Source organism: Giraffa tippelskirchi, chromosome 11 (genome assembly GCF_054371585.1).
Source record: "Giraffa tippelskirchi isolate mGirTip1 chromosome 11, T2T-mGirTip1v1.2.pri, whole genome shotgun sequence".
Taxonomy (NCBI): Eukaryota; Metazoa; Chordata; class Mammalia; order Artiodactyla; family Giraffidae; genus Giraffa; species Giraffa tippelskirchi.
The window spans coordinates 54795976-54818659 of record NC_137285.1 but is presented as its reverse complement, the minus strand read 5'-3'; the positions used below and the strand labels follow the sequence as shown (position 1 = coordinate 54818659).

The window sequence follows — 22684 nt, the reverse complement described above, 5'->3', positions numbered from 1 at the left end:
TTAAGGGCTCATGTTTCCAAGAAAAATTATGAGATTTTAGTTTATCTAGCCATTTCTTGTTGTTTGAGTAAGGGTGGTGCCTTTTTCCAGTTTCATAAGATCTAGACTGCTTCAGAAGTTTCTGATATTCTTTATAACACCAAATGTTTCTGTGAATTTGCTCAAATTGAGTATCTTCTGTTGCTTTACTTAGTAGCATAATTCAACTGGTGCCATGCGAATCTCAGTAACAGGGTAGGAATCAGTGCCAGTTCACATTATTTTATGCTATGGGGCTTGGCCAAGGGCAACACATAGAAGTCATTGGTTCCCTGAAGATGCCCCCACTGTCTGCAGTAGCTGGCACTACCAGAAGAATGGTGGGATCACTTAAAAACGTGTTGAGTGGGCAAGTCATGAAATTCATCAGGGCACTGTCACGTGTTTTATTTTTGTGATTTTCAGCTTTGGGTTCATCAGTGAAATATAATTATGTGATTATCATTTTACATGTTATGAATGACTGAATACTCTTTATTAGTGAGCAACAGCATGAGAAAGTTGTTTAACTTCTACTTTGGTTCTTTATAGTAAGATATTTTTCAGTTTAAGTCAGCAGACAGTTGCTGAAATCTCTAACACTGTTAGAGATTAAAAAATGAAAAAGACCTTGTTGTCAAGGAGTTCACAGTCTAGTGGAGAAAGTAATAATTAGTCATTATTATACAATGTAGTCATGTATAACTTTTAGAGTGAGGTTCTGTTCTAAATACTTGGCATGTATAAAATAAACAACTGCCTCAGTAAAATCTCCAAAAGTCATATGAAGTATTCTTTACTGTTATTTTTTTAATTATTTTCCAAATCAGGAAACTAGAGCCCAGAAAAATTAAGTAACCTGGCAGATATCACCTGGTAAGTGGGGATGCTGGGATTCAGGGCAGTCAGTCTGCGCTAGGTCATACTGCTTTCCACTAAGGATGGGCTCAGTGCAGTAGTGGCCAGGGAGAGGCCAGGAGCATCGCGTTGGAGGCTCAGGGACGTGTTTATGGAGATGATTCACATCTGGTGTGAGAGGGTAAGGTAGAATGTCAGTGAGGAAGGACCTAAAGGCAAGAGGAATGGTCTGTGCAAAGATGTACAGCCTAGCTACTATGAAAACATAGTGCTTTCAAAGAATTGTGACTAGTCAGACTAGAACAGAGCAAAGTAGCAAAGGTGGGACTAGTTAGGAAGAGACCTGATTATAGGGAACTTTATTAAGCAGTTCATATTTTATTGTATATATAGTATGTGCTGCTGTGCACACTAGCACAGTGTTCACATCTGAGAATTGTGGAGGATGGCCTGAAGTGAGGCAAGATTTGAGGTAAAGAACTGAGTTAAGAGACATGCAGTAATTCAGGAAAGCACTGATATAAGGGAGAATTTTAATAAAGTTCCAAAATGTTAGTATCAGTCTTTGGGAGATACAAATTTACCTCACTGCTATAGCATGGTTGGTGGTAGATGGCTTTGCAAAATTGTCATTTTTTTCTTTGGAAATATTCAGTATTTCACTCAGATGATAGTTGAAATGGATTTAGTAGATTCAGGTTAATATACTACGTATCAGAAAATTATGTTTTTAAAAAAATTAATTTGTTATTTTAATTGGAGGTAATTACTTTACAGTATTGTTGTGGTTTTTGCCATACAGCAACATGAATCAGCCACGAGAAAATTATGTTTTAATTAGTGTAAATTATTGTGATTTTAATCAGGAAGAACAATATAGGATAGTTTTCCATTATCTGGAATGACTGGATAATTTAGAATCCTGGGTAAATTTAATTTTTGGTTAATCAGATGTTAATCAGAAACACTTGGTTTCAAAATGTATATGACTTTTGAAAATATTTTTAAGTTGTCTTTTTTTCTTGTCACATTAAGTATGGCATTGTTGTTGTTCAGTCGTTCAGTTATGTCCAACTTTTTGCGACCCCATCGACTGCAGCCTGCCAGGCTTCCCTATCCTTCACCATCTCCCAGAGCTTGCTCAAACTCATGTCATCCATTGAGTCAGTGATGCCATCCAACTATCTTGTCCTCTGTCATCCCCTTCTCCTCCTGCCTTCAATCTTTCCCAGCACCAGGGTCTTTTCTAATGAGTCGGCTCTTCTCATCAGGTGGCCGAAGTACTGAAGTTTTAACTTCGGCATCAGTCATTCCAATGAATATTTAGAGTTGATTTCCTTTAGCATTGACTGGTTTGATCTCTTTGCAGTCCAGGGGACTCTCAAGAGTCTTCTCCAACACCATAATTCAAAAGTATCAGTTCGTGGGCTCTCAGCCTTGTTTATGGTCCAGCTCTCACACCATACATGACTACTGGAAAAACCGTAGCTTTGACTATACGAACCTTTGTCTGCAAAGTAATGTCTCTGCTTTTTAATACGCTGTCTAGTTTTGTCATAGCCTTTCTTCCAAGGAGCAAGCGTCTTTTAATTTCATGGCTGTAGTCACCATCCACAGTGATTTTGGAACCCAAGAAAATAAAGTCTGTCACTGTTTCCACTGTTTCCCCATTTGTTTGCCATGAAGTGATAGGACTGGATGCCATGATCTTAGTTTTTTTTTAATGTTGAGTTTTAAGCCACCTTTTTCACTGTTCTCTTTCACCTTCATATAGAGGCTCTTTAGATCTCCATCGCTTTCTGCCATAAGGGGAGTGTCATCTGCATATCTGAGGTTATTGATATTTCTCCTGGCAATCTTGATTCCAGTGTGTGCTTCATCCATCCCAGCATTTTGCATGATGTACTCTGCATGGAAGTTAAATAAGCAGGGTGAGAATATACAGCCTTGAAGTACTCCTGTTCCAATTTTGAACCAGTCTGTTGTTCATGTTCAGTTCTAACTGTTGCTTCTTGACATAGTGAATTTAATAAAACCCGTTTTATTTCTGAGGATTTTGTAGGACGTGTGGGTCATTCTAATTATCAGCTTGTAAAAAGTTTAAGAAACTGGGTTTGAATACATATTTTAGAATATGTTTAGAAGTTTTTCTTAAAAAATTAAAGCAAACAACCAAGAAAACGTGGTCCTAATAACTTTGGTGTGCAAATATTTTTTCTTTTGACCTGAAATGAATGGACTGTTAGATATTTCTCCAACAAAGGAGTTTATTCAGCATTAGCAGAAAATTGCTGTTTGGGGTCTGCAGCCATGGCAAGCCACATGCAAGTTCCCATGTGACAGGGGAAGGAGCATACTTTTATAAAGAAAACGAAGGGGGGAGGAATCTATAGTAAACAAAGAATCCATGGCTTTTCATTGGCTGGGTCCCTGCCAGGGAAGAATAGGAATCTTTCTTCTTCCACTTTGGCTCTGCTATGGTCCCAGGGCATCACAGCTCTCCCTTCTGGTCTCCCAGCTCTGTTTAATTGAGGTTTCTGTTTACTAATGTTTTAATTTCCCTCTTTTGATTGAGATCTTTCTCAAGTTTGGTGGCACAAGGTGAATCACGTGAATCCAAGAGTCTGTTTCTTAGAGTTTGTTGGCACAAAGATTGGTTAGCAGTACCTGATAGGGTCCTTTCCAGCAATGTTGAAGAGAGTTCTTCTGGAGGTATGTTTTGCAATAGATGAAGTCTTTAGGTTGTAAGGTATGATGCTTAAGGTCTTCATCTCCCAGGGGCACACTGTGGAAAGATTGCTATACCAAAGCATGGTTATTTTTAATAGAAGCAATTAAGCCTTTGCAATACTGGAGTACCTCTTCTTATATTGGTTGTGGGTCAGAAGATGCAGGAGCCAAGTGCACTACACATCTCATGACTATGTCAAAGGGTGAGAGTTATGAGTGAGTCTGAGATTTAGAAGGACCAATCACAGTGCTTTTGGCCACAGTATTTGGAGGGACTGTACAAATTTTGCCAGTTGAGTCTTAATGCCTTTTGTGCGTTCAACTAAGCTAGATGTTTGAGGGTGGTAAGCACAATAAAAGTGCTATAAAACTGGCCAAAACATGTAGACTTGTTGAAATACCTGGCCAGTATATTGGGTTCTTCAGTCACTGTAAAATTCAAGAAGAACCTTTTAGGTAGGAATAATCATTTGCTAAAGGGCTTAAGCCACAGAAAAGGAGTAACCTATATGCAAGGCTTCAGTCTTGTGAAAAAACATCCAGACTATGACTAAAGGATTTATATCAGTGAGACAGAAGAAGTTTAAGGTAATCCATTTGCTAGACCTCAAATTGTCCATTAAGCAGTTTAATATGTATAGGAGCAGTACAAACAAGCTTCTCTGGATTGTACTTCAAACAAGTGGAGCAAGTGAGGTAGGCACTCTTTGTAGACTTGTAAATGTTTTCTCACCAATATTGATTCATGAAGACTATCATTGTGTCAGTAGATCAATGGTTTACCTCATATATACAGTGGTGGAGAGTGGGAATTTGAGTCTCTAGTAAAACTGGATTATTATTTAGTTCAAACCAGAGCTTTCTCTTTTTATCAAACAGTTACTGAATTTTCAGTCTTGTTTTTTTCTTTTCTGAGGCCAACTGTTGGGCTTTTCTAGACAGTTTTTCTAAACTACCATTTGGAGAAATATGCTTGTAGACCATGACAGAGGTTTAACTGCTGTTGGTCCCTTTGATGGCAGCATTCCTGCAGAAATCTCAGCAAGGTGATTTCCCTTAGTTTCCAGAGAATCATGTTTAGAATTCCCCCAAATCTTAATAGCTAAAACAGAGGTAAAAGTATTACATTCAATAATTTCTAAACATAGGTGCCATTTTGAATTTTATTTCTGCTGTAATTAAGGAAATCATGTTGGTTTCACAACATTTCAAAATCATGAGCTACTCTGAAAGCATATCTACTGTCACTGTAAATATCAGCAGCTTTATCCTTGGTTAAGGTACAGGATCATGTAAGAGTATATAATTCAGCCTTTTGGGCTGAAGTAGCCATAGTAAAGATACTGCCTCAGCAGCATCAAGAGGGAATTGTAATAGCTTACCCAGCACAATATTTGCCCTTGTCACCTTTTAAATAACCATCAGTGAACCATGAGAAGTCAAAGTTACCTAGAGCAGTTTCCTGTAGGTCATCATAAGGAGTCAGGCTGTGGTCTGTCAGCGTTGAGCAGTTGTGAAGGACTTCACAACTGACTGAGGAGCGAAGAGTCCTGGGTGCAGGCATTTACAGTGTAAGAGAGTTGTGTGAGGAAGTGTACAAAGGATTTTTTAGGAGGTGAGGCAGCTGACTGAGAAATGTTGAGTATGAGAATTCAGGAGAGCTTCTACTGCATCAGGTACAAAAGTGGTTAAAGGGGATTCCACAATGGTTTTTTTGGTGACCTTAACCAAAAGGGCAGTGGCTGTAATGGCTCTAAGGCAAGTGGGGAGTATCCCTCTGCCACAGGGTTTAAGGCTGAGAGCTTTAAGTGGTGGCTGTTTTCCTGTGAGAAATCTTGAGAAGGAGAGCAAAGAAGCAAATCATTCACATGTTGCAACAAAGCAGACAGAACCCCCAGGGAATTTTATGTCATCCAGACCAGCCTTTGGGATTTGTGAGAAAAAAGAAGGACCCTCAGTAGAACCCTGAGGCTTTATTATCTAGGTGACTTGTATTTCTTCCCAAATTAAGGCAAAAAGGTATTGGCTCACTTCATCAACTAGAGTACTAAAGAATGCACTGTGTAAATCAGTTACAGTTAAAGAATTTATTCCTGATGGGAATGGGTGTTAGTAACATACACGGATTTAGAGACAGCAAGGTGTTCAGGGATAAATAACAGTGTTGTTTATTGCTAGTAGGTCTTGGACAAACCTCTATCAATACAATTGGAGTATCATAGGGATAATGAGGTCTTGAACCTTACAATCTTGTATTATTGGCTTTATGCCTTGAAGGACGTTTTTACTTATAAGGAATTGATTAATTCTAGGAAGAGGTCTTGAGGAGTTGTTTGAATCTTGATGGGAGATATGCTATGAATTTTGTTAGTATCAGCTGAAGATTTTGCCCGTAAGGAGGGTAGTAGTTGATTTCATAGGGACAAAATGATGGGTGTTTCTGAAATCTGCTCTAGCACCATCAGAGATGGAACAAACAAGATGTCAAAGGGTCATTTAATTCATCTACTTTGTTATTTTGATGACTGCTGTCAGTGTCTAATGATTTTTCCCTTTTGGAAGAAAGAAATTCTGGCATGATAACTCACTAAGAAGTCTCGGCCCCTAATAAATGAATAGTGGTGGAGGAACTGAGGGGGGAAAGGTCTTAACTCTTCAAAGGGCCTAGACAAAAGGGAAAAGTGCAGAGATAGGAACCTCCTGAGGATGATCAGAGATCCACACTATTTGAGCTGTTTTATTAGTTCTGTGAGACAGGGGCTGTTTTATAGCAGTGGGGTATACAGAGTGTCAGGACTGGAAGAGGCTCCTTTCCATTCTAGAGAAATCTTTCTCCAGACTGACTGAGAGGATTGAGAAGAGCCGCTGTAGCTCCTCGGACCCTGTCACTGAAAACCGGGAGGACACCGGAGAGGCTGAGTGGAGGGCTGAAAGCACTAAAGCGCTCACGTTTGGAATGGTCTTTTTTCCAGTGTCCTAACTCTGCAGCAGTAGCAGAAACCTGGGGGGTTCTGGTTCTGTTTAGGAGCCTTCATTTGCTTGAATTGAAAATTAAGAATTTAGGCAGTCTTCCTTTGAAATGACTCATCTAAAATGCAAGAGAACTAGCTCACCAGATCAACTATATCTGGAGTGAACATTGTTTTCCATTCTATCCTGGTCCTTTTTACTAGAAGGGAAAGAGTAAGCCCATTAATAAACAGAAGTAGAGGTGACCTGAGTGGGATCAGCATTCAGATGGAAGGCCAGAATTTTCTTCAGAAACAATTAGAAGTTGATTATAATAATCATAAGCAGCTTCATCAGATTTTTGTATGCAAGTCTGAATTTTGTTCCTATCAGCAAGCTTTGGAAAAGCCCCAGGAATTGCTCAATGAAGCTGTCTGTCGGTTGCTTGAGGCTGGTCACGTAATAAGTTGGCAGGATGGTCTCCCAGTTGTAATTCTAGAGACCTTTCAGGATTTTCCCAATCAGTGGTTTTCATCCAGTGCTGGCCCTGGCCTTCACCAGTTATCTATGAACTAGTTGATAGGAATCAGAGAAACCAGCTTGGTAAGTTTTAATGACTGTATTAAATTCTGTAGCGAATATGTAAGAATCTTCAATTACTTTGGGACCATTTTTGAGTTTGACTTGCAGTTCAGTTTTGGTCCGGGGAATATAAGAAATTAAGGATTTAATGTATATTATCATATGGGAAATAGATCACCAGTCCAGGTTCGATGCATGAGGCAGGGTGCTCAGGGCTGGTGCACTGGGGTGACCCTGAGGGATGGGGTGGGGAGGGAGGTGGGAGAGGGGTTCAGGATGGGGGACACATGTACACCCATGGCTGATTTGTGTCAATGTATGGCAAAAACCACTACAATATTGTAAAGTAACTAGCCTCCAATTAAAATAAAGTAAAAAAAAAAAAGAGAAGACATACTTCTCCCCGCCCCCCCCCCAAAAAAATTAAGGGTTTAGCCTCTAGATCCTTAGGAGGCTTAAAGAGGAACATTCTGACAAATTCTAAAGAAAAAGGAGTTGTCAGAGTTTAAGAGACAAGGGGAAGGTTGGCGAGAGAATTAGTATAGGGGAATGAAAGGAACAGAGGAGGTGTCGTCAGCACAGAAGAGAAAGAGGAAGATGGCACCAGAGGTGGAGTCTGGCCTGAGGAGCTGAGGGAGGGTGACAAGATGGTGCCTGAGGTGGCCCCTATGAGCAGCCAGGGAAGAAGAGCCTGAGGCTTCAGGAGCCATTTTATCTTTCTTTAATCATTTGTTTGCCTCAGTTCATCTTAAAATTTGATTTTGCAGAGAGACAATTTTAGACTCCTGATAATGTTGTGAAGCTTCAAAATATCAATCAAAATAAGCATTACACTCAGTTCTGGAAATTTTTGAGCTATTGTAGTCCAATTCAGCTCTAAGGAAATTAAGTTAGGAATTTCAAAAGTTCTCTGTAATGGCCGTTGATATTCTAAATTGCCTTTGGTCACGTTGGTCCATTTAGTTAAATGTGCCTGAGGAAGGACTTCAGCTTTTAAACATAAAATCATCTGGAGTCCTCCTAGGGGGCGGGCACATTCAAAATGTTTCAATGACTAGGATCTCATTTCTCTGAGGTTTTTCTCTGGAATAAAAGAACAATTTCTAAACAGCTTACAGCACAGACAGCTCAATTCAAACAACTTGCAGGCTAATTCCAGCCAGTTTGAAGGAGACAGCTTGGTTTGGAGGAGGCAGGCCAAAGACTTTTTTTTAGCCAGTTTCAAGAGGAGAGCCCCTTCCAAAGAAATAGGATGAAGAAAACTGGAACAGTTTCAGGGAAACAGCCCCTGTTCCCAAATGAATGGGCCAAAGGTATTTTCGGCCAGCTTTGGTTGAAACAGTCTGATCTCAAAATTAGACTGACCTGCCAAATGAATACTTGTATACAAAACAAAGCCTTAACTGAAGAGACGAAGCCTTAACCGAAGAGATGAAACCTTAATCAAAGAGATGAAATCTTAAGATAGATCCCAAATAAAGCCTGGAGAGCTTCAAATGCAAAGAGGGCATGTGCTCAGATCCAAGAGAAAGACTTACTTTCATACTCCAGTGTCAGCGAGAAAACAGTGAGTGGGTTCACGGTGGGTTTTGCACCTGTTTGCTCCCCAGTCCTGAAACCTTTGGCGGCTCTTCCCCAGTCCCTGCGTGGGCCAGCACCGTGTTGTTCTGAAATAAATGTTCTGCCAGATATTTCTCCAGCAAAGATGGGTTTGCTTAGGATCAGCAGAGAATTGCAATTCAGAGTCTGCAACCACAGTAAACCACGTGCGAGTCCCTGCAGTGAAGGGAAGTGCATCCTTTACAGGGAGGAAAAAGAAGTGGGGAGGGCTTTAATAAACAAGAAGCCCGTGGCTTTTCACTGGCCGAGTCCTTGCCAGGAAAGAAAAGGAGGCTTTCTTTTTCGTTTTGGTTCTGTTATGGTCACAGGGTGTCAGAACTCCCCCTCTGGTCTCCCAACTCTGTTTAATTGAGATTTCTGTTTATTAATTTTTTATGCTTCTAAGAATTGAGGTCTGGTTAACAGGATGGGAGAATTTTGGTTAATTTAAATTTCACAGTACTGACCATCCTCTTTATCAAACTTGCTGGACAAATATATATAGTAGTTTCATATTTTGAATATATGGCCCTTTCTTTTTCATGAGAATTCATTGTCACTTGTGATTTTAGGATTTGGAGTGGATCAGTTACGAGATGACAATCTAGAAACTTACTGGCAATCAGACGGCTCCCAGCCTCATTTAGTGAACATACAATTCAGGTAATACATTTTTTTAATTTTTCAATTTGTATAGGTTATAAGTGGATAAAGAAATTGATTTTATTTACATAAAATTTAAGGAAATATAGAAATTATAGTGAAGTACACTTAACTCTGCTCTTTATAAACCTCAGAGATTACTTTTCTACTCAATTAGATTCTGTGTTTTAAGTTTACTCTGTCTTATCCTTTATGAATTCTTTTTTTTTCCATTTAATCAATACTTTTTGTTGAAGTATAGTTGATTTACAATGTTGTGTTAATTTCTGCCATACAGCAAAGTGATTCACTTATATGTATATATACATTCTTTTTTTAGAATATTCTTTTCCATTATGATTTATCATAGGATATTGAATATATTAGTAGGTCTCTGTGCTATATATAGTAGGACCTTGTTGTTTTCCTTATGTATTCTTCATGGTATTTACACAGTTCCTTTTATGTAGATATTTGCCAGATATACTTTGCAATATGATTTATATCAGAAAAATATGCTTTGTTTATGACCCAATGCAACGCCTTAATAAATCACTTTAAATATACCAGAAGTGATGATGGTAAGTTTGTTAGGTATAAACCATTCATGTAACTTCTCATATTTGTACTTCCATTTGAAAGAAAATTTTATTCTAATTTATTACCTCTAAGGACACTTTCAGTTTTGAAATGCTTAATTTTGATGTAAATGAAAAACAGCCATATGTTTTTCAGTTGCTTTGAATTTACTGATAGATAGAAACCAGTTAACTTGCTTATCTTGCTCCATATACACCATCTATCTTAACATTCTGTAGCATAGTATTTTTAGTTTGTTTTTATTGTCCTAGAATACAGATCAACACATTTCTTATGAAAAAATCCAGTAGTAAATATTTTAGGCCTTTTGTGCTGTCTGGTCTCTGTTGCAACTACTCATTAATGCCATTACAGCATGAAAGCAGCTGCAGGCAGTGCATAATCACTGAATTTAGCTGTTCTAATTAGTAATTGTAAAGGTCCTTGTTTTATTTTATTTTATATACAATAGTGTATGTATGTTAATCCCAAACTCCTAATTTATCTGTCTGCCCTCCCCTCCCCCACCACCTGCTATTTTCTCTGGCAGCCCTACGTTTGTTTTCTGTCAATACGTGGATTTGTTTTGTAAATGATTCATTTATATCATTTTGTTAGATTCTATGTGTGAGTGATATTTGATATTTGTCTTTGTATGTCTGACTTACTTCACTTAATATAATCTCTAGGTTCATGCATATTGCTGCAAATGGCATTATTTCATGCTTCTTTATGACTGAGTAATATTCCATTGTGCATATATACCATGTCTTCTTTATCCAGTTGTCTTTGGACATTTAAGTTTCTTCCATTTTTTGGCCATTATAAATTATGCTGCAGTGAACATTGGGGTGCCTCAGTCTTTTTGAATTATAGTTTTCTCCAGATATATGCCCATGATTGGGGTTCCTGGATCATATGGTAACTCAAGTTTTAGCTTTTTTAAAGAACCTTTATACTATTATCCAGGGCTTCCCTGATAGCTCAGTTGGTAGAGAATCTGCCTGCAATGTAAGGGACCCCAGTTCAATTCTTGGATCGGGAAGATCCCCTGGAGAAGGGCTAGGCTACCCACTCCAGTATTCTTGGGCTTCTCTGGTGGCTCAGCTGGTAAAGAATGTGCCTGCAATGCGGGAGACCTGGGTTTGATCCCTGGGTTGGGAAGATCCCTTCTGGAGTGGAGAATTCCATGGACTGTATAACCCATGGGGTTGCAAAGAGTCGGACATGACTGAGTGACTTTTACTTCCTTCCTCATATTATTCTCCGTAGTGGCTGCACCAATTTACATTCCTACCAGCCATGTAGGAGGGTTCCTTTTTCTCCACACCCTCTCCAGCATTTATTATTTGTAGATTTTTTAATGATAGCCATTCCAACTGGTATGAGATGATACCTCATTGTAGATTTGATTTCTGTAATAATTAGTAATATTGAGAATCTTTTCATGTGCCTGTTTGGCATCTGTATGTCTTCTTTGGAGAAATATCTGTTTAGGTATTCTGCTCATTTTTTTATTGAGGTTTTTTTTTTTTATTAAGCCTTATGAACTGTTTATGTATTTTGGAAATTAATCCCTTGTTGGTAGCCTCATTTGCAAATATTTTCTCCATCTGTAGGTTGTCTTTTCATTTTGTATATAGTTTCCTTTGCTATGCAAAAGCTTTTATTAGGTTCCTTTTGTTTATTTATTTTTTTTTATTTCCTTTAGGAGACAGATCCAAAAATATATTGTGGCAATATATGTCACAGAGTGTTCTGCCTGTGTTTTCCTCTAGGAGTTTTACAGTATCTGGTCTTACATTTAGGTCTTTAATCCATTTTGAATTTATTTTTGTGTGTTGTGTTAGAGAATGTTCTAATCTCATCCTTTCACATATAGGTGTCCAGTTTTCCCAACACCATGTATTGAAGAGACCATCTTTTCTCCATTGTATATTCTTGCCTCCTTTGCTGCAGATTAACTGACCATAGGTGCATGGATTTAGAACTTCCCAGGTAGTGCTAGCAGTAAAAAAACCCATCTGCCATTGCAGAAGATGCAAGAGATGCAGGTTTGATCCCTGTGTCAGAAAGATCCCCTGGAGGAGGGCATGGCAGCCCACTCCAGTATACTTGTCTGGAGAATTCCATGGACAAAGGAGCCTGGCGGGCTACAGTCCATAGGGTCACAGAGTTGGACATGACTGAAGTGACTTAGCAGGCACACAGTCGCACATTGATTTATTTCTGGGCTTTCTGTCCTGTTTCGTTGATCTATATGTCTGTTTCTGTGCTGGTACTATACTGTTTTGATGACTGTAGCTTTGTAGTAGTCTAAAGTCAAGGAGTGTGATACCTCCAGCTCCATTCTTCTTTCTGAAGATTGTTTTGACTATTTGGCATCTTTGTGTTTCCATACAAATTTTAAAAATATTTTCTTGTAGTTCTTTGAAAAATGCCATTGATAATTTGATAGGGATAGCATTGAATCTGTAGATTGCCTGGGGTATTATGGTAATTTTAACAATAATGATTCTTCCAGTCCAGGAACACAGTGTATCTTTCCATCTGTGTGTATTGTCTTTAATTTTTTTCATCACCATCTTATGATCAGTTTTTGATGATCAATACAGGTGTTTTGCCTCTTAGGTAGGTTTATTTTTAGGTATTTTATTCTCATTTGATATGATGGTAAATGAGATTATTTCCTTAATTTCTCTTCTGGTATTTCATTGCAGTATATAGAAATGCAACAGATTTCTGTCTAAACTTATTATCCAGCAACTTTACTGAATTCACTGATGAGCTGTAGTAGTTTTTTAGTAGTGTCTTTGGGATTTTCTAGGTATAACATCATGTAATTTGCAAACAGTAACAGTTTTACTTCTTTTCCAATTTGAATTCTTTTTATTTCTTTTTATTCTCTTAATGCTGTGGCTAGGACTTCTAAAACTATGTTGAATAAAAGTGGTGAAAGTGGGCATCCTTGTCTTGTTCCTGATCTTAAGGGAAATGCTTTCAGCTTTTTGCCATTGACTATGATGTTAGCTGTGGGTTTGTTGTATATGCCCTTTATTCTGTTAAGGTATGTTCCTTCTATGCCCACTTTCTGAAGAGTTTTTATCATAACTGGATGTTGAATTTTATCAAAAACTTTACCTACATCTCTTAAGATGATGATATTGTTTTATTCTTCAATTTGTTAATGTGTATTTCATTAATTAATTTGAGGATATTGAAATATCCTTGCATCTCTGGGATAAATCCCACTTGATCATGATGTATGATCCTTTTACTGTATTGTTGGTTTCAGATTGCTAATATTTTATTGAGAATTTTTGCACCTGTGTTCATCAGTGATATTGGCCTGTAATTTTCCTTTTTTGTTGTATCTTTGTCCAGTTTTGGTATCAGAGTGATGGTGTCCTCATAGAATGAGTTTAGAAGTATTTCTCCCTCTGCAATTTTTTGGACTAGTTTAAGAAAGATGTGTTAACTCTTCTCCAAATGAAGTTCATAGTTCCTGCAGCCATCTGGTCCTAGACTTCTACTTGTTGGGAGTTTTTAAATTACTGATTCAGTTACAGTACTGGTAATTCATCTGCTCATATTTTCTATTTCTTCTTGGTTCAGTCTTGGGAGGTTGTATACCTTTCTAAGAATCTGTCCATTTCTTCTAGGTTGTCCCTTTTATTAGTTGCTCATAGTGGTCTCTTTCGATTCTTTGTATTTTGTGCTGTGGTTGTAACTTTTCCTTTTTCATTTCTGACTTCATTGATTTGGTCCCTCCCTCTTTTTTTCTTGATGCGTTTGGTTAAGGATTTATTAATTTTGTTTATCTTTTCAAAGAAACAGCTTTTAATTTCATTGTTCTTTTCCATTGCTTTTTAGTCTACGTGCATGCTAAGTTGCTTCAGTCATGTGCAACTGTTTGCAACCCCATGGACTGTAGCCCACCAGGCTCCTCTGTCCATGGGATTTTCCAGGCAAGAATGCAGGAGTGGGTTGCCATGCCCTTCTCCAGGGATCTCCTCCGACCCAAGGATTAAACCTGCATCTCTTATGTCTTCAGCAATGGCAGGCAGGTTCACTAGAATTCATATAGAATTGCTATTATTTCTTGCTTAGATGGGCTTCCTTGGTGGCTCAGATGGCAAAGAATCTGCTTGCAGTGCAGGAGACCTGAGTTTGATTCCTGGGATGGGAAGATCCCTGGAGGAGGGCGTGGCAACTCACTCCAATATTCTTGGTTGGAGAATCCCCATGGACAGAGGTGCTTCATGGGCTCAGTCCATGGGGTTGCAAAGAGTTGGATACAACTGAACAACTAAATACAGCACAGCACTTGCTTAAATATTTGATAAAATTAACCATTGAAGCTATCTGTTTCCAGTGTTTTCTTTATGTGAAGTTGTTTTTTTTAACATACAATTTATTATTTCTTTAATTAATCTTCTATGCCTGAATCAGCTTTCTTTTTTGCCATAGCACAGATTTTCTCTTTAATTACCAGTTTCTATCCCATTTCATTGATACATTTCTCCCTCCAGAAAAATATAGTTTTTTTATGCCTCAGTTGTCAGCAGGTTTTAAAATTACTTTTTAGTGTAATTTTTATTTTATATTGGGGTATAGTTGATTTGCAATGTTGTGTTAGTTTCAGGTGTACAGCTAGGTGATTAAGTTTTATGTGTGTGTGTGTGTATATATATATATTCATTGTTTTTCAGATTCTTTTCTTATATGGGTTACTACAGAATATTGAGTAGAGTTCCCTGTGCTAAATAGTAGGTTCTTGTTGATGATCTGTTTTATTAAATCAGTTTTGATAAGTTGTTTTCAAAATTCATCTAATTGGCCCAAAGTTGTTACCAATATTCCGTTATTGCAATAGTGTGATTTGTAAGAAAAATACATTGGTTATTCAGATGTCTCATATATACTTGGTCTTCATTCTTACTTCCTGGCTCACAGCTCCCTAAACCCTTGGAATTTCCTGAATGATAAGAGCAATGGGATGATATTTGACTTCTTGCTCTCAGGTTCTTGAAAACATTTAAGGGAAGGGGACTTTTGGATTCTGCTCAAGGGTGGGAGCTAATTGTGGAGAGAATCAGCCATGTGACCAGAAGGTTTGAACTCGCAGTCCCACCCTGTGATTTCCAAGAAAGGGAGACAATATTTTCCAGTATGTTCACATTATTCTGAAGAAGGAAATGGCAACCCACTCCAGTATTCTTGCCTGGAGAATCCCATGGACAGAGGCCTGGCAGGCTACAGTCCATGGGATCGCAAAGAATCGGACACGACTGAGCAACTGACACTTCACATTATTATTTCCCATTGCATATGCTCTTCTTTAGCTTTGCTACTTTCTAATGAAGAGGGATGTTATACTACTGTTATTTCTAAGATCTGGTCATAAAAGTCAGTTTCTTCCTTGTTCTCTGTCTCTTTAATGAATTCTTTCCCTTGGTACTCATTTACTATGTTGTGAGAAAACCTATATCAAATAGAGAAACCCATAAAAAAAAAAGAATCAAAACCCAAGTCCTCAGCTAAGCTCCCAGCTGAAAAGCGGCACAGCTTGCCAGCTGTATTGGTGAGCCACCTAGAGGCTCATCCTTCAGCCCTCAAGTCAAGTAGTCACACCCGATGCTATGTGGAGCCTTCCCTTCTGCTGCTAAGTCGCTTCAGTCATGTCCGACTCTGTGTGACCCCATAGACTGCAGCCCACCAGGCTTCCCCGTCCCTGGGATTCTCCAGGCAGGAGTACTGGAGTGGGTTGCCATTTCCTTCTCCAATGCATGAAAGTGAAAAGTGAAAGTGAAGTCGCTCAGTCGTGTCCGACTCCTAGCAACCCCATGGAATGCAGCCTACCAGGCTCCTCCATCCATGGGACTTTGCAGGCAAGAGTACTGGAGTGGGGTGCCATTGCCTTCTGGGCCCTGTCCAAATTCCAGATTCATAAACAAACAAAAAATTATTTTTTTAAGTCACCAAGTTTTGAGGTGGTTTGTTATATACCTATAGGTACATATTTATGTTTTCTCTTTTTAAGTTACTACTTTTTAATTCCATCATTTCTGTCTTTTCTTTAGCTGCCTTAATTGACTGATTTTTCCTCATTATGGGTCATATTTTTCTGATTCTTCATAGTAATTTTTGATTAGATGGTGGATATAGTAAATTTTACCAAGTTGAGTGTTGGATTTTTTTTTTTTTTAAGGTAATTGGACTTTGCTCTGGCAGTCAGCTTAGTTACTCAGAAATAAAGTTGACGGGGTTTCCCTGGTGGCTCACCTGCCAATGCATGAGACATGGGTTTGATCCTGGGTCCGAAAAGGTACCACCTGCTGTGCACCACAATTATTGAGCTTGTGCTCTAGAGCCCTGGCCCCACAACTGCTCAGCCCATGTGCCATAGCTCCTGAAGCCTGTGCACTGTAGAGCCTGTACTCTGCAACAGAGAAGCCACTGCAATGAGAAGCCATGCACTGCAATCAGAGAAAACCCCAAGCAGCAATAAAGACCCAGCACAGAAAAAAAAACAAACAAAACCTAGTTTCTTTATTAAAAAAAAAAAGAATCAACTTGATCTTTTTTAGGCTTGACTTAAGCCTCTTTACCGGGAACCTAGAGTACCTTTTACTCTAGGGTGGAAGTCAGCAAACTCTTTGTAATGGGGTCGACAGTAAATATTTTAGGCCTGGCAAACTATATTTAGGGTTCAATGATATCCAGTCATGAAAGTGCTAGACGGGTAGAGCCAGCCCCTATTAAATGTGTGATGTGAAGGATCTAAGCGCATGTTTGCTTCCTGCCAAACTCTTTCTCAGAGGAAGGGGAGAGCAGTGGTGAGGGGATAGAGAAAGGCTGGGAAGATTTCTTATGTCATCAGAATGAAATGATTACACTCTTTCTTCTCCCTTCTTACAGTACTTTATCCTAAGATGCCTGGCATATAGTAAGCATTCAGTTATGGGGATTGTTATTATGATGATTTGAGCAGTTTGAGTAGCTGTCTGTGTCTCATAATCTATGCATTTACCCGTCCCACATGCATTGCCATTGGACAAACAGCATGATTTCTATGCAATATTATTTTTTAAGTTTACCACGAGATAAAATTTATACATAAGTTTAAAAGGCTTTATGGAGTAATAGTTTTAAATTTTTGGTGAGGCACAGTTTGCTTCGCAAATCTAATGAAACTACATATATAGTATAAGTTATACCTATGATTTCTGGGGCTACATAGACCTGGCTTACTGGTAGCTCTGTTGGTAAAGAATCTGCATGCAGTGCAGGAGACCCAGGTTCCATCCCTGGGATCCTCTGGAGAAGAATACTCCAGTATTCTTGCCAGGGAAATCCCATGGACAGAGGAGCCTGGCGGGGTACAGTCCATGGGGTTGCAAAGAGTCAGATACAACTGAGCCATTAAATCATAGACCCGAGGGTAAGAACCCATGATGTAGATCAAATTTAAAGAATTATAAACATCTACACGCTACTGTTAAATGGTGTCAACAGCAATGTTGAATAAGCTAAAATACAATTAATAGAAAGGTGATGGTAGTTAAGATCCTGTGAGGCAAGCAGACACATGTGTGAACTCTGGCTCTGTCCACTTACTAGCTTTTTGACCTTAAGCCAGTTACTAACCTGAGTTACTTTTTTTTTTCTTTAATCAGTAAAATTGAGGTGATAATAGTTCCTATATCATAGGGTTGAGGAGTCAATGAGATAATATATATATAAAACGTTGATTCTGGGCCAGACACCGAGTATATTCACTTATTCACTCACTGTTTCTGCTGTTGCTGTTGTGTTTATAATCATTAGTGTTGTTATTATCCTTTGCCTTTCTAACCTAACTCTGATTATATTTAGGTTCAGTGACTAAATTATCCTGAATTTAATAACAGAGATGAAATTATTCTGAGCAGAAAGTTTGATCCTTTAGATCTGCTTTTGTTAAGAAAGAAAAAGGAATCCTTAAGAGTCATCTTCATGATCTTTGATCTTTCCACGATAAGAAGGACCTTTCACTGCCCATTTATGGCTGGTGTATCAGGGAAAAGATCTTTTGTATGCCCTTCAAAATTTCCCCTTCTTCCTGTGTTGCCCCTCCTGTCTCCTTCCTGGCCCAGCAGACAGAGAATGATGTCTGTTTGATACCGCTGGCCTCTTTTGAAAATCTGTTAATGGCATTTATCCTGTCAGCAATTCCTGAGTATTTAGCATTTTACATCTTGATCTGTCTTTCTTATTTGAGGAACAGCCCTTAACTTTCCCCATTCCTTTCTGATGAAAAGCCTAGGCTATAGAAGTTTGGTGCCCTCACTAAGCTACAGATCCCCTGCTGTTTTTATAGACCGACTTTTGACACAGACTGCTTCTGTTCAAGTAGCTCATTGTTATTAAGTGAGTGCCAGTTTATACCAGATCTTAACTTTTAAATCACGTTGAGATAGACTTCTTAATGGTTATTTTGGTTGATGTTTAAATTGTCTGTTTTTTTCCCCCAATGACCAAAATAATACATGCTTATTTTAAGACATTAATCAGAAAATATAGAAATCATAAAAAAGAAAATAAGCTCTATACCATCAGAATACTCACTTTTACTATTTTTGTATGGTTGTATGTAGGCCTTTTTCTGTACGTTACGTAGGTTTATTTGACTTTAAAAATTTTTTGTTTTTCCCAAAATGAGATCCTTTTTTTCATTCTGTTTTATAATCTGCTTTTTCCCCTACTTTAACTGTATATCTGTGTGTATCTTAAGTAGTTGTATAATATTTCATTGAATTGGTGTATTGTAATTTGTTTAATTCTCTATTGAGATGGACATTTAGGTTATTTATAATTTTTCAGTGATTTAACTGTAGGACAATAAACATTTCTCTTTATCTGTTTTAGAGTAGTTGTGTTATTATTGTTTTTTAATGCATTCTAAGAAGTTCTTTGTGAGTCAAAGACTTTGCATCTATTAAATGGCCATGAATGTATGTTTTCCTAATCATATTTGAGTATTATCAGTTATTTTCATATTTCCCAATATGATAAAAAAAAGTCTATGTTTTAATTTCCTATTTCTTTTATTATTGGAGATTGAACATATTTTAATTTTTTTTGGCCACTAGCAGTTTTCTAAGGTTAATTTTTGTTACATAGTCTTTACTTATTTTTCTAAGATGTATATTTTAAAAGAGTAGAATTTTATTTCTTGCACTGAGTAATAAGATTATACTTTCTATTTTTTAAACATTTTTCTCTTTGCTAGACTTAGTTTCTCACTTAGCTAGTTATTTTCAAGTATTAACATAGGACATTAAGTAAGTACTAACTAGAAAAGAAAACCAAGCTTGTTAGGATAATTTTCTTCGTCTAAAACACAAGTGAGGAGAACTGAAGCTTCAGTGCTCATTTGCGCTCTAAGGTACCTACTTTGGCTCAACTGTTCCTTCTTTAGCATCTGCCTCTTGACCATGTTCTAGGTGAGAGATGTCTGTAAAAGTAACGTGAATCTGTTTTTTCACATGTTCTTCATTTTTATTATTGTTAAAGGACATGGAAATCATTGATCCAAATACTCATTTTAGCAAAATATGACTTTTAAAATCAGAAGATAAGATGTTTGGGATATAATCTTTCCACATCATAAAAGCATGTTGTTTTTCCTTTATTGCTTTTAGAAGAAAAACAACAGTGAAGACATTATGTATTTATGCAGATTACAAATCTGATGAAAGCTACACTCCAAGCAAGATCTCAGTCAGAGTAGGAAATAATTTTCACAACCTTCAAGAAATTCGGGTATGTCTTTTAAAATTTTTTAAAATATTTTGTCCAGTAACATTTGCTGTTTAGAAGATGGTCACTTTTGACATTAAACAGATTAAAATGTTAATTTATAAAAGGGAAAGTATTAATATTTTAGAAAACATTTTATATTTTTTATATTTTTAATTTTCTTCTGAATTCTGATTGTTGTCTGTATTTTTTCTCCAGTATTTTATTATGGGAAGAAAAGCTGAAAGAACTAAATAGTGAACCCCAGCATACTCATACTCATATTCTAGGTTATACAATTGTTAGTGTTTTGCTATATTTGCTTTATTATAGTCTGTTCATTATCTCATTTTTATGTGCATTTCAAAATAGGTTGTAGATATTTCTGCATTTCACCCCAAATACTTTAGCATGGTATATGATAACTAGAGTTGTTAATATTTCTAAAGGTTCATTTTTTAAGGTAAAATTTATGTAAGTTTTGCACAGATCTTAATTATATCATTTGGTGAGTTTTGACAAACGTATAATACATCTGTATAACCCCAACTCCTGTTAAGATATAGAACTTTCCATTCCCCAGAAAATTCCCTTGTGTTTCTTTCTAGTCAGTCTTACCCTCAGTGGTTAAGTGTTGTGATTTTGTTTGTTCATTCATTCATTCATACCACAAATCAGTTTTGCCTGTTCTAGAATGTCATATAAATGAATCATACAGAGTATACTTTTAGGTAAAGATTCTTTCGCTCAGCCTAATTTTTTTGAGATTCATCCATGTTGTTACATGTATCAGTACTTCATTTTTTGGATTTCTGAGTTGTAATCCATTGTTTGAATAGATTACAATTTATTCATCTTCTGACAACTTTCTGAAGCCAATAGACTGTGCTTTTGTGACCTGAATTTTATTAATCTCTAAATATTTACATTCCAGAGATATTTTCAATGATTTTGAAATGTACGCTTGGAAAATTGTGACACTTATTAACATTTTTTCTTTTCAGAAAATCTTTGAGCTCAAATAGTCATTAAAATCTTTTAAATTAGGTGGTTCTGAGAAACCTGGGAAGGACCTATAATTTTTGAAAGACTTCTAGTTAAATTGTGGCCTGGACTCTTATTTGACTTGGTGTTTATATTTAGATCTATCTACATTTATATTTCTTCCCTGAGTTAGTAGTAGAATAATTAATAAAAATCATGTATACTTTCATTATTTTCTCATCAAGTGCAGTGTTTTCCTCTTGTGAAATTTGCTTATACATTAACAAATAATAAGTAAGTACATTGTCCACAGGTATTATTGTTGTTTGATCTTCTTTGAAATAAATTCATTGCTTTTTGAGATGAATACTTGGTCTTCTTCAGAGTTATTATCTTCCTTTATTTTTAAAGAGTAATTCTGTAAATTTTCTCAAGGACTAATTTGGTTTTGAAAAATTGCCATAAAAAAGATAGTCTTATTCTAGTTTAAAAACATTTCTTATTTTCTCTTGACAGACCATACTGGTTAATTTGTACTTCCTGTGCTTGAATAAATTCATAAATAGATCAGATCTGAATTTTCTTCATTTAAATTTTTTTCAATTTTTACTTTTTTCATTCAGAATCATTAAAAATTTTATTATCATAGTCATATTGGACCATTTGCTAGACTTTTATTAGTCAACTAGTCATGTATTTGATACATTCAGTTAGTACTTTAAAGCCTTGAGATATTTACTTCTTACGCTTCAATTACTAAACATTTTATATTTATCACATGATTGGGTCACTCATATTGAGAAGCCTTTGGGAGCAGAGTCAGCTTGTTTTGATTTAGAACTAAAGATTTGTCATACAGTTCTTCAGACAGGTTGAAATAAGTGAAACACTAGGAAGAAAATGTTTTGATCCAAGATATATATGATATATATTTATAATGTCCACTAGATGTCACTGTTGTCCTTTAATTGCTATTCTCCTAAATTTAGAGATTAAGTTGAATACCTCAAGTAGTCCTAGTTGCACTAGTATTTTCAAGAGTGTATTAATTCTTTAATGCATTTTTGGAACTGTAGTCTTCATGTCTGATTTCTAGACATGTATTAAATATATGTTTGTACTTGTAAAGTATAGAAAGTTTAAAGAATATTTGGACCGTTGTAGAATACTTTTAATCTAGTCTTTGCTTTTATTATATCATTTAAGTCATGAAACATTAGCCATATAGAATAAGGGCTCTTTTAAATAGTCTCTAAGTGTGTTTATATTTCTGTGTAGTGACCACATAGCCTCATGAGACCAATAATAATAAATATTACCAGGTGATAATGTAAGTTGTTTTCCTGAAAAACTTAATGAACATACTGTTTCTCTGCCACAGTTCTCGCTAAGGAACCATAATTTTTGGATTTTGCTTTAAAATATTAGTGCTGCCTTTGCAGCTCATAGTATAAAGAATACTTTTATCTTTAATTATACATCTTTATATGTGATTTATTCTGTTTACCTTTTTTCTTTTGTAAGTTAAAGAAGTAAGAATTTGATAGCACTTTGTTTTTTAAGGAAAGATAAGCAGAGCATGATTTTATTTTCTTAACGTTACTCCTCTATAACACCTAAGTTGTTACTTTGAAAAAGTCTTTGCTTTTTCTAACTCAGATATTAAGACAAGTGATTAAAATAGTGTGAGCTTTTATGAGGTTTTTAGAACCATCATTTTATTAGTTATAGGACTGATTTAACTGAGTGGAAAATCCAACTAAATCTTTTTATATTTTTCCATGGATGCTTGCCCACTGGAGGGTGTAGTGTGTATTGGAGTGTTTTAATAGGTTTTCCTTTTTTACTAGAAATTATGGATTTGTTTACTTGAAACACTCTAAAGTCTATTTTCTGTAACTTTGTTACTGATTTGAAATAGCAACTTTGAAAAAAATTATAGTTCAGGGTGAGAAAAACT

General features: G+C 36.7%; 1 protein-coding gene across 15 annotated transcripts in view; it reads left to right on the top strand.

The window, feature by feature from the left end:
• The window catches only part of ANAPC10 (anaphase promoting complex subunit 10), a 78581-nt gene that overhangs the window by 13247 nt on the left and 42650 nt on the right, over window positions 1-22684 (top strand). For 12 of the 15 annotated variants that reach the window (XR_014069395.1, XR_014069392.1, XR_014069394.1 and 9 more), the window contains exons 3-4: window positions 9309-9399; window positions 19644-19764. Coding sequence is in view for 11 of the 15 variants with exons in the window: in XM_081544210.1 (XP_081400336.1) it covers window positions 9309-9399; window positions 19644-19764 (212 nt within the window). In the remaining 4 variants the exon portion in view is untranslated. Of the gene's footprint in view, window positions 1-9308; window positions 9400-19643; window positions 19765-19959; window positions 21092-22684 lie in introns of those variants that run through there. The other 3 variants (XM_081544215.1, XM_081544217.1, XM_081544216.1) reach the window with 1 other exon arrangement.